General features: G+C 41.3%; 1 protein-coding gene across 1 annotated transcript in view; it reads right to left on the reverse strand.

The window, feature by feature from the left end:
* The window catches only part of cap2 (cyclase associated actin cytoskeleton regulatory protein 2), a 35,714-nt gene extending 21,895 nt beyond the window's left edge, over positions 1 to 13,819 (reverse strand). The window contains exons 1-4 of the mRNA XM_041808299.1: positions 13,581 to 13,819; positions 6,495 to 6,622; positions 6,254 to 6,354; positions 3,339 to 3,416 (exon numbers count right to left, since the gene is read on the reverse strand). Of these exons, the coding sequence (XP_041664233.1) occupies positions 3,339 to 3,416; positions 6,254 to 6,354; positions 6,495 to 6,612 (297 nt within the window). The 5' untranslated portion in view covers positions 6,613 to 6,622; positions 13,581 to 13,819. The remainder of the gene's footprint in view (positions 1 to 3,338; positions 3,417 to 6,253; positions 6,355 to 6,494; positions 6,623 to 13,580) is intronic.
* Between the last annotated feature and the right edge of the window lie 2,472 nt (positions 13,820 to 16,291).

The raw sequence follows: 16,291 nt of genomic DNA on the forward strand, positions 1-16,291 counted from the left end.
ATAACATAAAGCTTGTTGCACCCTCATATTCACATTCATGCTACTATGGATAAATTGCTTTTGAACTACTTCTATTGTATTCAATACATATGGTCATTATTATATCTATCCATATGGGGGTTTCTGTGAATGTAGAGTGATTTGACCTGCAGTGTATGAAGTGCTTTGAGTCGTCAGACGAAAGCACTAAACAAGTTCAACACCATTTACCATTTACCAGAGGTGGGAGAAGGTCATTGTTTTGCAAGTCTCAAGTAAGTCTCAAGTCTTTAATCCTAAGTCTCGAGTCAAGTCTCAAGTAAAGACGTGCAAGTCCAAGTCAAGTCTCAAGTAAAGACAAGACAAGTCGAGTCAAGTCCGAAGTCATAGGCTTGAAATTTTTGAGTCCTTACAAGTCATAAGCACTGTTTACCAAATACAATGCCATTTTAACAATGTAACAATCCATTAAATTTGACAAATACAATGAGTGCGTTTTGAATTGTTTTATTTTTTAAATAAAATAAGACCAGTGTGACAGAACTTAATCACACAGAATAAGAGTGCTGACATAGCATTCAGGATATAATCAGTGCTAAGCGGTGCAACAACAAATGAACTTCTGAAGACGTACAGTCATTTTAACTCATCTAATGTGAGTGTGTGTGTGTCTGTGTGGTGAGTGTGTGTATATGTACAGAACACCTCTATGAATTAACTTAATGAAGAGACGCGCCACCAGCGGACTTCTCTGCACTCTTTTACGCGCGTTCCTCCGTCCAGCGCATCCAACGGTAATAATATGCAAGTTTTCATTTGAATTTGGGAGTTAAAGTCTGTCTTCTTTGTGTGGACTTAGATTTATAGAGGATTTTGGGAGGATTTCTAAAAGTAAGCCTTAAAAGCGCCGCAACTGGTCACTAAAGAGCCACATGTGGCTTGAGAGCCGCGGGTTGAGTATCACTGCGTTGGTTGAATATTTTGAATGGGGGCATATTTTACTCAACACACTCACTGAAAATCTCAAGTATTTTCAAGTCATCTGACTAAAGTCCAAGTCAAGTCCCAAGTCCACACCTCTGCCATTTACCCAACAAAGCAGAGGTGGAAAGTAACAATTTACATTTACTTAGATTACTGTAATTTAATGTTTTTTTTGGGTACTTGTACTTTTTTCTAGTACACCACTGTTTTGAAATCAGTACATTTTCCACCTCTGTTGACTCCACAGAAGCCCATAGAGAGAGAATGATTCTAGGGAAGGGTCACATCTGCCCACTGGGATTTAAAATATTAGTGGATGTGTATGCAGGTTCCTATCATGCCCTTGGGCAGAGTGTTTAGATTTGTGTTACATGTGTTAAGTTATGTCTGTAACCACACTGTTATGTCTGATGTACCACACTGGTGCTGCTGGCAAAGCTTAATCTCCTCCACCCCAGCCTCCTCCTTTATAGCATAAAGCTTGTAGCACCCACATATTTACAGTACATTCACATTACTATGGATAAATTGCTTTTGGACTAATTTTACTGTATTCAATACACATGGTCATTAATGTATCTATTCATGTGGGGGTTTCTAGCTATGCACTCCCTGGAAAGTCAAAGTATGCTTCTTCACTAACACAGGGATCATCTTTTGAGTAGAGCTGAAGTAAAACTGTACATCCATTTTGCAAGACAATGATTAAATGTATGATGACAGTCTTCCAGAATTAACTATTAAAAGAATTTAAGGGTAGAATCCTTGCTCTATTTGCATATTTATACCATTCACCCTTAGATAATTCAATTTTAATCTTAACACTTTAATTTTAAATTCAGTGGAAGTGTCCACTTCTGTCTAGTGTCTAGGCCCGCTGACAAATGTGTGTTTTGTTTAGTCTTTTGTTGTTCTAGAAGTTAAAAGATTTAAATTTGAAAATAAATTTTGGATGTTTTGTGTTTGTTAGGTTTGTAAGGAGTCAAAAGTCACAGCAGTGAAGGACAAGTAAAATGTGAAGATTCAATCCAGTTGAGTTTATAAACAGGGATAAAAAAAATTGCATGTGTTTGACAAAAGACGTTAAAAGAACAGTGTGATAATAATATTCTCTAAAATTTTGCTTGTTAAAGGAAATTCATGAAGCTGTTTTTATCTCTTTTCTAGAATAAATAAACCTCTCCTCTCCTTTCTTTTCCTCTCCTCTCCTTTCCTCTCCTCTCCTTTCTTTTCCTTTCCTATCCTCTCCTCTCCTTTCTTTTCCTCTCCTATCCTATCCTCTCCTCTCCTTTCTTTTCCTCTTTCTCTCCTCTCCTCTTTCTTTAAACCCTCACTCTTTCCTTGTTTGCATTTCTGACAATCACTGAACGCTCTTTTCAGCGCTCCTCAGCCAATGAGCTGACAGATAGGGAGTAATCACTTCCTGGTGGGCTCTGTGGACCCTGTGACAAACACAGACACACACCCAACACAAACAGAGGCCAATGGGATGATATCAGCTCTCTCTCTCACAGACAGACAGCTCTCTCTCTCACCCCCCTCTCTCTATACGTGAACATGTTGGGAATGTGTTGTATTAGCGTTTTTCGTAGTCAAAGAGCAGAGTAATCCCTCTGTGAACGGCCCGGCCTGCTGGGTGACACAGGAGGGGGAGGACACGACCAACACAGGGGACTGAGATACAGAGACGATGATAAATATGGTGAAATTTGTAACATAAGGTTAATTCTGAGCATCACCTGCTGCAGTAAACAGAGAGTTTCCGTAGACATAAACAGCAGCCAGTCATATCAGTGATAGCAGCAGTGCCAGGTGGAATGGTCTGACTTTTTTCTCAGCTTTCAAGGCACACAATACACAAGTGTTACATACTTATATGGATACGTTTACGATCTAGTTCAACCAGGCAAGTAGACAGGTACTTATTCCATACATGACATGCCTTGTTCTCACAATCACCTGTCAAACTCATCCTCCAAATCTACATTAATGTAAGCACTTTATAAGTAATCTATTTCTAGTATTCACTTCTGCAAAATTTTACCCAGTATGCAGGTCACCAGTGTCTGGTGTAACCAGCTTATTCACAAAGTGCTTCTATTGATAAACTATATGGACAAAAGTATTTGGATGCCTGACGAGTGGTGTCATAGGGTGGCCAACTTTTTAGAGCTTGAACACAGAGCTAAGATCAACAAACCCAGAGAGAGTTTGACTCCTGTCTTTTTAGGATTTTTGGATCATTACTCCACAACATATTCACATAACCTATTTGATTTTTTATATCACATATCAAGCCTTTTAATAAACCAAGGCAGATAAATTACACCAAAAGCAACTACACAGTCTCTATCTCTATCAGGTGGTTTCAGTACCTGTGCAGGTTCCTGATGCGTGGCGGCCATCTTTAGGAAAGTTCTCTGAGTCTGCAGGGCATTGTTCACCATCTCCGCCTGTCAGAAAGAATATAAATCAGACAGGTTAGGATTACAGTGCACAACATATAAAAAAGGAGTTTAATAAGCAGCATGTCATATAGTGTGTAAACTGAGCATATATCATGTAACTCTTGCTCATCTTTCACTTTCTTTTGTTTACCGTGTTGTGTCATGACAAAGGGGATCTATTTATCCATCTTATGTATAAAAAGCATGTATTATAAAGCACATACATACACATGCATGTAAGCATAGCTTAGGATAGTCCCAGCCAGCTGTGTCCTATGTGTGCGTGGTCCTGAGACCTCCGGTTGCGGGCCAAGGGAACCACCAGGGAGGCTTTAACCATAAAAGGAGCTCTTGAAACACGGAGAAACTCCCTCTGCTTTTCCCCCAACACTCTACCTCTGTCTCACCCCGTACAGCAGTGAGACACAGAAATCTTCTCTTTTCAGGTACAGGGGAAGAAATACAAGCACTGTTTAGTAATTCTTTGCCTGCTCTCACTCTTGGTTTCAAAGTAGATCATCTTGTTTTGGGTTGACTCCAAGGACAAATCATGGCTATTATTGCCAGCTGGCTCACCACAAAACACTCATTCGACCCTGCTGGGAGTGCAGGTCAATACCAAGGAGGAAAAAAGTCCCCACTAGCATTTGATAAATCAAAGTAAGGTCCCTCATCCTTGGCTTTTTAGAGGACAGGAAACCTTTTGGACCTCCTAGTTACACTATCCTTCAGATTTCCACAGCAGTGAGTAGTAAGAAAGGGACACGTATGTATTTTTTTATTTGTAGTGACAGTATAAAGGCTGGACCAGGCACCAGTTTGTCTCCTTGTACTGATAACTTGGCAGCTGTTGCTCAGTGGTAGTCAGTTGCCTCTCAACCTGAAAGTCAGGGGTTTGATCCCCAGCTCCTTAAGTCACATGCTAATGTGTCCTTGGGAAAGAAGCTTAACCCCAACTTGCTCCAACTGCTGCATCAGTGGTGTGTGAATGTGAATGAATGGGATTAGCTAATACCGATGGACATCTCAGTACATCCACCATCACTGTGTGAATGTAGAGTGATTTGACCTGCAGTATATGGAGTGGAGTTTTCCGACAGAAGGACTAAACAAGTTTAAGGCCATTTACCATTTACCCGACAAAGCAGGGGTGGAAAGTAACTAACCACTCCTTTTTATTCTCATTGATCTACACTCAGTACCCCATCATTGACAAAGTGTAACAGAACTTAAATGTTTTTGCAAATGCATTTAAAAGAAAAAAATGAAATACCACATTGATTTAAGTATTTAGACACTTCCCAACAACACTGTAAATGAAGCTCAGGTTCCTCTGATTTCTCTGGATCTCTTCTGAGATGTTTCTACACCTTGATTGGAGTCCACCTGTGCTAAATCAAATTGATTGGACATGATTTGAAAAGGCACACACCTCTCTTTAGTTGTCTCAAAGCTGGCAATAGATATCAGAGCAAAGAAGTATCCAGACCCTTTAATCAGTTCTTAGTCAAACCACTTTTGGCAGCAATTTCAGCCACCAGTCGTTGTGAATATGAAACAACAAGTTTAGCACACCTGGATTAGGGGACTGTCCTGTTGCAAATACGCTCAAGCTCAGCCAGGTTGGATTAGGACTGTCGGTGGACAGCCATTTTCAGGTCTCTCCCATTGGATAGGGTTTAAGTCAGGTCTCTAGCTGGGCCCCTCTAGGACATTCACAGAGTTGTCCCTAAACCACTCGTGTTGTTTTGGCTGTATGCTTACGGTCATTGGCATGTTGGAAAGTGAATCTTTGGCCCAGTCTGAGGTCCTGAGCGTTGTGGAACAGGTTTTTTTTCATTGAGGACATCTCTCTACTTTGCTACATTCAGCTTTCCTTCAACCCTGACCAATCTCCCAGTCCCTGCTGCTGAGAAACACCCCCACAGCATGATGCTGCCAACACCATGTTTCACTGTTGGGATGGTATTGAGCAGGTGATGAGCGGTGCCTGGTTTCCTCCAGACATAATGTTTAGAATCGAGGCCCAACAGTTCAATATTTGTTCCATCAGACCAGAATCTCACAGTCTAAGAGTCCTTCAGGTGCTTTTTAAAAACTAAGCAGGCTTTTATGTGTTTAACACTGAGGAGAGTCTTCTGTCTAACCACTTCGCCATAAAGCCCAGATCAGGGGAGGACTGCAGTGATGGTTGTCCTTCTGGAATTTTGTCCCATCTCCAAACAGGATCTCTGGAGCTCAGTCAGAGTGACCATCAGGTTCTTGGTCACCTCTATTACTAAGGCCTTGATCAGTTTGGCTGGGTGACCAGCTCTTGGAAGAGTCCTGGTTGTGCCAAACTTCTTCCATTTGAGAATTCTAGAGGCCACTGTGCTCTTGGGAACCTTCAGCTCAGCAGAAATGTTTTTGTAGCCTTCCCCAGATCTGTGCCTGTCAACAATTCTGTCTCTGAGCTCTGCAGGCAGTTCCTTTGACCTCATGGCTTGGTTTTTGCTTTGCTATGCATTGTCAGCTGTGAAGCCTTCTATAGAGAGGTGTGTGCCTTTCCAAATCATGCCAAATCAATTTAATTTACCACAGGTTGACTCCAAACAATGTGTAGAAACATTGCAGCAAAGATCCAGAGATATGGGAAGAACTCGAGATAAATTCACAGAGAATCTGAATACTTATGTCAACGTGTTATTTCAGAAAATACTCCTGACTTGTCCACAGTGATTTTTCAGAATATTTCCTTCTACATTCTCACATCAGCTCTCCTGATTTCAAGCACAAAACATTACTAGGATGCTGTCAGGATATTTAGGGGGCAAAAAATTCAGCTTTTTTTGAACACAACTCACATGTTTCTCCACCTCATTTCCGATGGCTCGGCTGTGATTTAGATACTCTGCTCCTGGACCTTTCAGCAAAACGTCGAAGGCCTCGACACACTGTGACACACCTGTAAACAAATGAAGAAATCATAACTTGTTTGATGCTCTTGCGCAGACCTAATACTGTTTCCCTCACTTTACAATGGTTTTAAATAGAACACAGCCTCTTTCAGTCCTCTTAATCAAGTATTATTAAGTCATAACTTGCCTCCATCAATGCCGTTGACACAGTCCCCGTTAGTCATGCTGCTGGATGCCTGCATGGTGACAGATATCTTCTCCAGGCGAGTCACGGCTCGCTCCAGCCGCTCCATTAAACCCTCCATGGTGACAAACCTGGAAACAAAAGCAGAAATGGTTATGAAGCCATGCCTTGACCTTCCTCTACCATGCTGATGATTGGTGTTTGGTACAGTGAGATATTTTACTTCATTCACCCCTGAAGGAAAAATCCTGGGTTACAGAATCACTTTTCAGCTTTCCCAGCCTGCTGTGGCCTGTTTTTAAAAAGCCAGCCCATGTCACGACAGACTGAAACTAAATGCAGCCAGTGCAGCGGGGTTTATATAAACACTGTCTCTGTTTGAGCTGTCTGGCCCTCTGCAACAGTCACAACCTCATCAACATATCACACAGCTGGATTAGGAAGATACTAAGAGTGGAGCCAGGCAGAGGATTACATAGGCAGAAAAGAATCAAAGAAACACTGGGGACAAAACTGCTGAAAAACTCAAAATATCAGCATATTATTTCTTTAGGGATTGATTAAAAAAAACAGAAGTTAAAATTTTTAAACAGATGTTTTCCACTGTGAAATTGAAAAAACCTTGCACTGATAGTCATTGCTGTAATAACCAATTTTCTTGTGATTACATACATGCATGCTGATCTTGCATTCTTGGGCACACACAAATTTAATGCTGCAGGGAATTTGTGACTCCTACCCCATGACCAAGCAGTCGAGTTGAAGGCTTTCTATAAGACTTTGGAGTGTTTCTGTGGGAATCTATGCACATCCATCCTGTAGAGCATTTATGAGGTCAGGCACTGATGTTGGACCTGAAGGCCCAGCTCACAATCTCTGTTCCGGTTCATCCCAAAGGTGCTGAATGGAGTTGAGGTCAGGGCTCTGTGTGGGCCAGTCAAGGTTCTTCACCAAACTCATCAAACCATGTCTTTATAGTTCTTGCTTTATGCACTGGGGGACAGTCATGTAAGACTAGAAAAGGGCCTTCCCCAGACTGTTGCCACACAGTTGGAAGCATAGCATTGTCCAAAATGTCTTGGTATGTTGAAACGTTACGACTGGCCTTCACTGGAGATAAGAGACCTAGCCCAAACTCTGAACACAAAACAGCAACAGGGGTTGGGCTTCTCTCCATGGGGCTCAGCTGAGCTCAACCCGAGAAAAAGACCAAATGGACCAGCAGCCCATGGAGGGATGTGCATGAAGGTGGGCTGCAATGTAGACCAGGCGGCAGGTGACAGGTGGACTGGTGTAGCATCAGTATTGCACTGTTGTGGTGAAGAGGGAGCTGAGCTGTAAAGCAAAGTTTTTGATTTACCAGTCAATCTACTTCCCAAACCCTCACCTGGTCATGGACTCTGGGTCATGACCAATAGAACGAGACTGCGGATACAAGCAGTTGAAACAAGATTCCTCAGGAGGGTGTCTGGGTTCAGCCTTAGAGATAGGGTGAGGAGCTCAGACATCCAGAGGGATCTCAAAGTAGAGCCGCTGCTCCTTCATATTCAAGGAGCAAGTTGAGGTGGTTTGGCGTCTGATCAGGATGCCTCCTGGTTGCCTCCCTTAGGAGGTCTTCTGGGCACATCAACCTTTGTAGGAGACGCAGGGACAGATCCAGAAGTTGCTAGAATCAATATATATCCCATCTGGTCTAGGAGAGCCTTGGAATCCTTCATGGGTAACTGGGAAATGTTGTTGGGGAAAGTGATGTCTAGGTTGACTTACTTACCTGCTGTCACCACAACCTGACCTGGGATAAGTTGGAGAAGACGGATGGATGGATCTGCTTTGCTTCTTTAAGTATTACGAGTTTATTAAGGGGAACAAACTTGTTGTTGTCTAAACTGCCAAAAGCAGCTGATGAGAATCTGAACCTGCTTTGTTTGGGTATTTAAAAATCAGAACCTTGAATTGATCCTACTTATGCTTTTTACCTTCAGTAGTATGTATATGTTTCCAAAAAAGTAAGGTCTTCATGGACAGGCCAAATATTTGTTGAGACAGAAACATGGTTGGAAACTATATCACTTATGTACTTGGGGTATAAAACACCAAAAGTTACTCCCCACTCAAACTCACTTAATGTGTTTAAATGAACCCTTTGAGAGTACTTCCTGGGGAACATTTAGAAATCTTGTTCCTGAACATCAACCTTCAGCTCTTGCCTCAGAGCTGTTGTGACCCAGAGAGCAGAAATAGATGCTGACTCCCGTATGAAAGGCATCTGGCACATCTGAGAGGTCTCTCCAGAGAGATGACTCGCCCATCCTCAGGATGTGTTTTCTTCACAGCCCCATAATATTGAGACATCATTTACACTGATTACATACATGGATATGGTCTACATAGCGGCTATATGTATGTTGTTTTTGGATCAAATATTAGTGATTATAACTCACACAGCTGGGTTGTTTGTTGAACATAAAGGTAGCAGGTGTCAGATTAGGACGTTCTTGTTGCCTAGCAATGACGTTCGTAAACATGCAGTCCTCCTCTGGATTGAATTCCACCCTGTTGACTAATAAATATTGGAAACAGGCCTGCATTGCCTCATGGTGATGTATACGGCTGGTCAGTGTTGGCAGAGGTAAAATATGATCTGAGCAGCATTGTGTGGCCTTGAGGTTTGTTTACCTATCAGCAGTAATCCAAACCTCATCAATGCTGTGTAAACATTATATCTGGATTAAGGTTTGGTCTGTCTGCATAAATAAAAACATTTCACTGACAGGAGCTGCTTTTACCAGTAGACTATACATCACTGGGGTCAGTTAGTTGATCTGATATTGTCAGTGTCTCACAGTGTTTCTGGTCTCTCCTGACATTGTGAGTATACGGTTATTTTGGCCACGGAGGAAAAAACGTATCTTGAATGGGGGACTTTTTGTGGCTGTCTATTCCTATCTTTGCAAAACTTTTAATGGGTCGTTGTACTGTTGAAGACAAAGAGATGACCCAGATCCAGTTCAGCTGTTGACTGCGTTCTAAATCTTCATCCTTCTTTCTTCATGATTCCTTCCACCTCTACCAGATTCCCAGTTCCAGACTCACTGAATCATCCCTACAGCATAATACTCCCACTGCAGTGTTTCACTGTAGGGGCGGTGTTCTTTGGGTTATACTCCTCTCCCTTCTTTCTCCAAACATCACCGGTGTCTCTAGCACCAAATAGCTCTAGTTTGGTCTCATCTAACCAAAGGACATGCTTCCAGTATCAGAATCTTTCTCCAGGTTGTCCTTAGCAGGCTTCAGTCTGGCTTGAAGGTGTCTTTCTGCAGAAGTGGACTTTTTCTTGGTCCATACCTGTGCAGGGCTGTAGTGATGGTCTTCGTTGAGACTACAATTCCTGACTTGGCTAAGTCCTTCACTAGGGCCTTGGCAGGTGTTCTGGGGTCTTCAGATACATCTCTCACTACTTTTTTTCCAGAGTCTTAGAAAGTTTTCTCTTCCTACTTCTGCCAGACATCGAGGGCCATAGCCTCTGCATATGGGCTCCTGCTCTACCCACTAACTCTCTCTTTCCTCATAGGACAACTGCGCCGCGCCCCGGAGCTCCACGGGTTTGCTCCGACCGAAGGTGGGCGACCTCGCCCACTGGAAGCATTCCATAGCCCACAGCCCTGGGGTTAATTCATCATTCTTCCCGGTATAAGTCCATGATATTATTACTTCCGCCGTGGAGTGAGTACATTCGGAAGTTGAAAGGTTAATGTTTGCTCAAAGGATGTGTAGTTTTATGTAAAATTCTTTGGCTAAATGTCCTCAAAAGTTAACTTTTCCTCACCAATGGCGCCGTTGTAGCTCTGTGACCCACTGACCTCTCGGTGACCCTTTGCTCTCGCTGCAGGATGAGACTTAATGTTGATATAGTAATGAATTACGATCAGGAGTCCATGCATTGTGTTATATTTTGAAAGGACCGGATATTCTATGCTTGTCACTTCCTTTTTGGAGCGTTCTGATTGATGGGTATTGACGCGGTTTGGCACTGAAAATAGACCTGCAGCGTATCTCCAACGAAGCAGAGTGGAGCGGCGCTCCAGGGACGCTCCGCTGCTGGACTGGAGCACCGGCTGTAGAAATGCTCTGATTGACTAGAGAGGGAGCGATGTGCTCTGCAGCACAATTAGCCAGTGGATCGCGGTGCGGTCGCTATATGTGCAGGTAAGACTAACTGGTGCCCTCCTGTCATTTGCATAAAGAAATGACTCATCTGCAAATGACACATCATTGATTGTCATTTCAACCTCACAAGGTTTATTCGCTGAGCAGTATATCAACATCACCTTTAACAGCATGCTTGAGACAAAATGAGAGAGAAAATCTTTTCAGCTTAGTAATAAACATGGCCTGTCTTGATTTTCATTATTTACACTGTTGCATGAGAGGTGACAGTCCTTACGACCAATCGAGGGACTGCGGTGAGTCTAGCTCTTCTATTTAGGGTCGGATTGGTGGGCTTAGTAGCCCAACAGAAGGGTGGCGGAAAATAGGATGTATGCATCAATATTTTTGGTTCATTTCCCAACTTTCGACATTTAAAATGCAAATAATGGCATACAGTATCAAACTGGGCTGAACCAGACTGCTTAGTGAAAACGCAGCTACAGATAATCAAACTACAACTACAGTGTTTCCTCAAGTCCAAATTGCTGCACTTCACCTCCAATCACTCATGTCAAATTTTGTTTTAAAGTTAATAAAACAGAAACATCCCTAATTCAGCCCATTACAGAAAGAGAATGGGAAACAACCACCATGTTCATACAGTAAGCAATACAAAAAAACATCACATAATCAATAAGCTGCATAAAGTCCATACGGTCTATTTAAGCTTGCATGGAAACATTCCTCCCTCTGTTCCTGCAGACAGGTGTGCCGCAGTCTGCCACATAAAGACCCCCAACCAACAGCTGAGAAAGCACACATGTTCCTGCAGTGGAGAGACATGACTGGCTTCACCCTGACCTGCAGCATGTGTCTCCTGAACCCTCTGGCCTGGTATCTGATCTTTGGGCTATATTCAGACCTAGCCTGCCGTTTTCTGCTGGTAGCTTACTGTAAGATATCCTGTAGGTCTCAATGACTGCGGCTACAGTGTAGTGTGAGGAGAGTAACGATGAGAAAATATGGTTAATTCAGGTAGAAAATGTTCTCTTTGTGATGTGTTTAGGGTCAAACTGATACAGATGTTTAAATGTTTAAGCTGTGGCATCAAAATGAGTCAGTTTTGTACTTGGTCATGTCAATAAAAATTTGGGGATTGATGTTTAAATGTCTTAAAGTGGAAAATAAGGTTTAATACATGCATGTGCATATCTTTTAATGTGAGTAATCATTATAAAAAAGCAGTGGAAATACACTATATGGACAAAAGTATTCAGCCGCCTGACCATTTCACCAACAGGGACTGTAATGACCTAGTACTCAAATACTTTAACATGGATTTGCCCCCTTTTTGCAGCTATAACAGCCCCCACTCTTCTCGGAGAGTGTTCCAGAGGATTTTGGGGTGTTTCTGTGGTAATTTGTGCCCATTCATTCTGTAGAGTATTTATGAGGTTGGATACTGATGATATGATACGGATGCAAAGGCCTGGCTTGCAATCTCCGTTCCGGTTCATACCAAAGGTGCTTGATGAGGTTGAGGTCAGCGCCCTGTCTGGGCCAGTCAAGTTCTTCCACACCAAACTCATCAAACCATGTCTTTATAGTCCTTGCTTTGTGCACTGGGTCACAGTCATGTTGGAATAGAAAAGGGCCTTCCTCGAACTGTTGCCACACAGTTGGAAGCATAGCATTGTCCAAAATGGCTTGGTATGCTGAAGCATTAAGATGCTCTAAGCACGCTTTTGGGCAATCGCTCTCATGCTGCCTTGTTTAAACTGCTCTTACCTAGACACGCTCTGCCGCTTTCTCTGCAAGCTGCTCTTGCGACCGTCCTCCACCCCAGCTTCTCCTTCATTCAATGTCATTCTGCGGTCATTGATCCCTGCTCTGCTCTCCCTGCCTTAAGCTTTTCTTCTCGCCATAGGATGAGCATGAACGTGTGCTGTTATACACCTGGTTTTATACAACCGGTCTGATTAAAAACACCTGAATTCAATAATTAACAGGTTTGGCCAAATACTTTTGTCCATATAAAGTAAATGTATTCAGAGTTGATACGTGCTCAGATAAGCGAAGGTAGAAGATCACGTAGCCGAAGCTCGCATTGCAAAGTAGTTCCAAACACAGAAGCTTTCTTGATGAAAAATAAAATGCTTCAAAAAATCTTCGATATAGAATACAAATTGAGCCAACACTGTACTTTGGCCTATTTTTACCTCCAACTTGCTAAATTATGGGAGAAACTGTACCCATCTGTTACATTGTAAAGCCTAGCTTCTAAAAGCGCATAATGTTTGAAGGAGAAACACACTCTGAAATTTCTGGGGGATAATGAGCCTATTACTACCAAGTACCTTATACAACTGAACTTAAATAATACCTAAATATCCCTTTAATTTCAGTCTGTTTCATGGCAAGCTAAAAACTCTTCACAGGAGCTTTAAGTCAATAATTAAAGTTTAGTCAAAGTTTCAGTTCACCTTTAAGCCTGTACAAAGCTCTAAAAACCACAAAATGGATCTTGAGGTGAGACTATTTAGCCAGTGAACTTCTCTAATGTTTGAACATCGTAAATAAGCAGACAGGTGCTCTTGGCTCTCTCACAGGCAGGATGACCACCCTTCCAAACAGAACATGACATGGCGCTGGCTCTCTGACAGCACTTTCACCGCCCCTTCATTCTGATGCTTCAAGCTTCGCGCCACAATATCACCGTTACATCAACGACAAAGAGAATTAATTAATTAGAAAACACACGGTGTTTTTCACTCTGCTAATTTACATTTTTACGAATGTAAGAATTCAGGCTCACAGGTTGAAGGTGGAGAAGTCTCTGGGCATTTCTTCAACCATAAGACATCCTCATCCCCTCCACCCCCTCCCCGAAATTGACCTAAACTTGACTCCCGTAGAAACTCGTTGATAGGAATAGCTTACCTCCCTCCACTGGTCCGCGTTTTATTTCTTTATTTCGAGACGTTTTACCGGGACTGTAAATATCCCCGGACGGCTCCGTGGCTGTGTGCTGCTGTCCTGGTCCCCTCTTGCCTCCCTGCCCCGTCACTCCTCGACTCTTCCGGGATCTCCTAATTAAGCCACGCGACGAACCTGAGAGCCACACCGCGAGCTCAGACCAGGACCATGACTCAGTGCTGCAGTATCTCGTCTGGGGCGGTCTGGTTATTAGCTCGCAGGCAACATGGCAGCCTCATGGACTTCAGCTATAAATAAACTGGTGTTGGATGTTTGGGAAATGTCTGCTGGGGGCTCTTCTGTAGGGAAGGGGTCTGAAATCGCAAGGACATCTTATCCCCAACCCCCCAAACCTTTTCATGAACAGAGAACTTCAGAACTTCAAGTCAGGCCTTCACACAGCAAGTAGGTCTAAGATTTTACAAGCTAGCATCATAGATGCACAGATGTCTTAAGGTTTAAGTTTTTGACATGAGATACGTGCATAAACATATAAAGAAATAGTTTTCACTCTGCATTTACCCCAAAGTTTCTAATAATGATCAAGATCAGCCTTATTGGCAAAGTAGCTGCGAACGCAGGGGTGTAGATAGGAATTTTGGGCCCCCAGAAAGAATATTACACAGGGCCCCCCTTAACTGGCTAGTCAAGCAACAAATGTTGCATTATTTTTCACAGATATATATTCGTTTTTAATGTATTTTTTAAGCACAATTTCTCCATTTATGACCAATATTTTTACTATTAAATTGAATTTACTTGCATTATTTTGCAGCGCTGGACTATACCATTTGGACATTTTTAAGGGAGGAGTTGAACAACATTCAAAAGCAACATTCATGTTGTTGCTTTTGATAAATAATGACACTAATTACTCAGAAAAAAAAAAAACAAAAACACACTTAACTGTAGGCTCCTCAATTACTGTGGGCCCGGGTAATCAGTTAATTAGACATTAACTTCCTAAGACCCTGCACATAGAGGACATTACAATCTGACTTTCCTACTAGACAGTAATAAATTAAACTATTAGAAAATTTAAAATAATAATTGTTTGGAATTTCCATTGAAGTTTTAAGTGATTTACTTGAAATACTGTTGCTCTTAAAAGTTTCAGGAATTTTCATGGATATTTTGGGGAATTTATCTTGGAAATTTTTGAGGGTTTTTATGGTAATAGTGGGAAATATTTGTGTTTCATTGGAAGTTTTTTTTGCTGTTGATTTTTTTTTTCATTTGGATTTTTCTTATACTTAGGGGATTTTTTTTTTTTTTACATTTTTAGACATTTTTATTCACATTTGGGAAATGTATTTGCAGTTTTTGAGAATTTTTTCCAAGTTTTTTTGGGGGGGAAGAGTTTGCTTTGAATTTTTTACGTATTTTCGAGGAAGTTTATTTGTTGATCTGGGGAATTTGACTGCAGTTGGGAGAAGAGGATGCCATTTGAAATGTCTTGATTTGGGGGGGGGTTCATTGGACTTAATTCTTGTTCAAAGATAAGGCTGAGCTGTTGAACTTATCAGATCCTACTTGTCCCAAATAAGTGGGAGAAGCTAGAAATGCATTCCAAATGGCTCAGGTCTCAGGAGGTTAAATACAAAAAAATGAATAAAGCTGAAAAAATATTTTTGGAAAATAAGATTTAACCACAGGCAAAATCATTTTTTTTAGTATAGACAAGTCTGTGTGTATTGATAGTGTGGTTGCAAGATGTGCAAAGGTTGCACATCTATATGGGCTTGTTTACATGCAATACATAAAATAATTTAAGATACTGGTAGTCATGTGAGTATGTGTACAAGATGAGGCTTTTACTAAAATGAGCTTTTTACAGTATATGAGATACAGTAAAGCAATAAGAGACTTATGCTAGGAATACACACTCCTTTTCATACACAAAGAGATGATAAAACTGCTCTCTAAATTACTTTCAGAGTGTTTTCACTTTCAGCTGAACAGAGAGTAACAACCAACCCTAACACTGACAAGAAAAACTCAACTAATATGCTTTTTTTCACAGCCCAAGCACTGTAGTACAGAAGACGGTTATGGCCAATGAAATGATTATTGTTATTATTATTATTGTAATTATTTATGTGCGATTTTTTTACAATTCTCAAAAAAAAAAAAATCAGAATTCTGAGATTAAAGATTAATGTCAGTTTTCTGAGATCAGAGTCAGATAAAAGTCAGAAAAAGTTACTTTAAGCTCAGAATCCTCAAATCCTCAGCTCAAAAGTGTTTTGTCTTTGTTTTTTGTTGTTTTTCCCCCAGAGGCCATAATCCTCCTCTGTCCTGTACCATCTTCATCCACTTATTATTAGTGAAAACTAGTGATGATTGTCATGAAAAACCCCATGACACAACTGTAGCATAATAGACTTTGATGATGCTATAAGCATGTCTTTATTCATAAAAAATCTATTTTTCATGTGTTATTGAGTGAAATAGATTTTTTAAGTATAAAAGTACTACAGTGTGATGTTTAATGTTAGCTTGTTAACTGCATTTCTGTTGTAAGGCTGAAAAACTAAGAGATGATCAAATACATCTAAACACTTATGTGTGGACTTTGTACATAGTTTTTACTCAATAATAACATCATTCACAGTAGAAAAATACCCTACACATTTAAACCTCTAAAGTTAATTTTAAAAAACTTAGTATATCCA

This window comes from Cheilinus undulatus, linkage group 16 (genome assembly GCF_018320785.1).
Source record: "Cheilinus undulatus linkage group 16, ASM1832078v1, whole genome shotgun sequence".
Classification (NCBI taxonomy): Eukaryota; Metazoa; Chordata; class Actinopteri; order Labriformes; family Labridae; genus Cheilinus; species Cheilinus undulatus.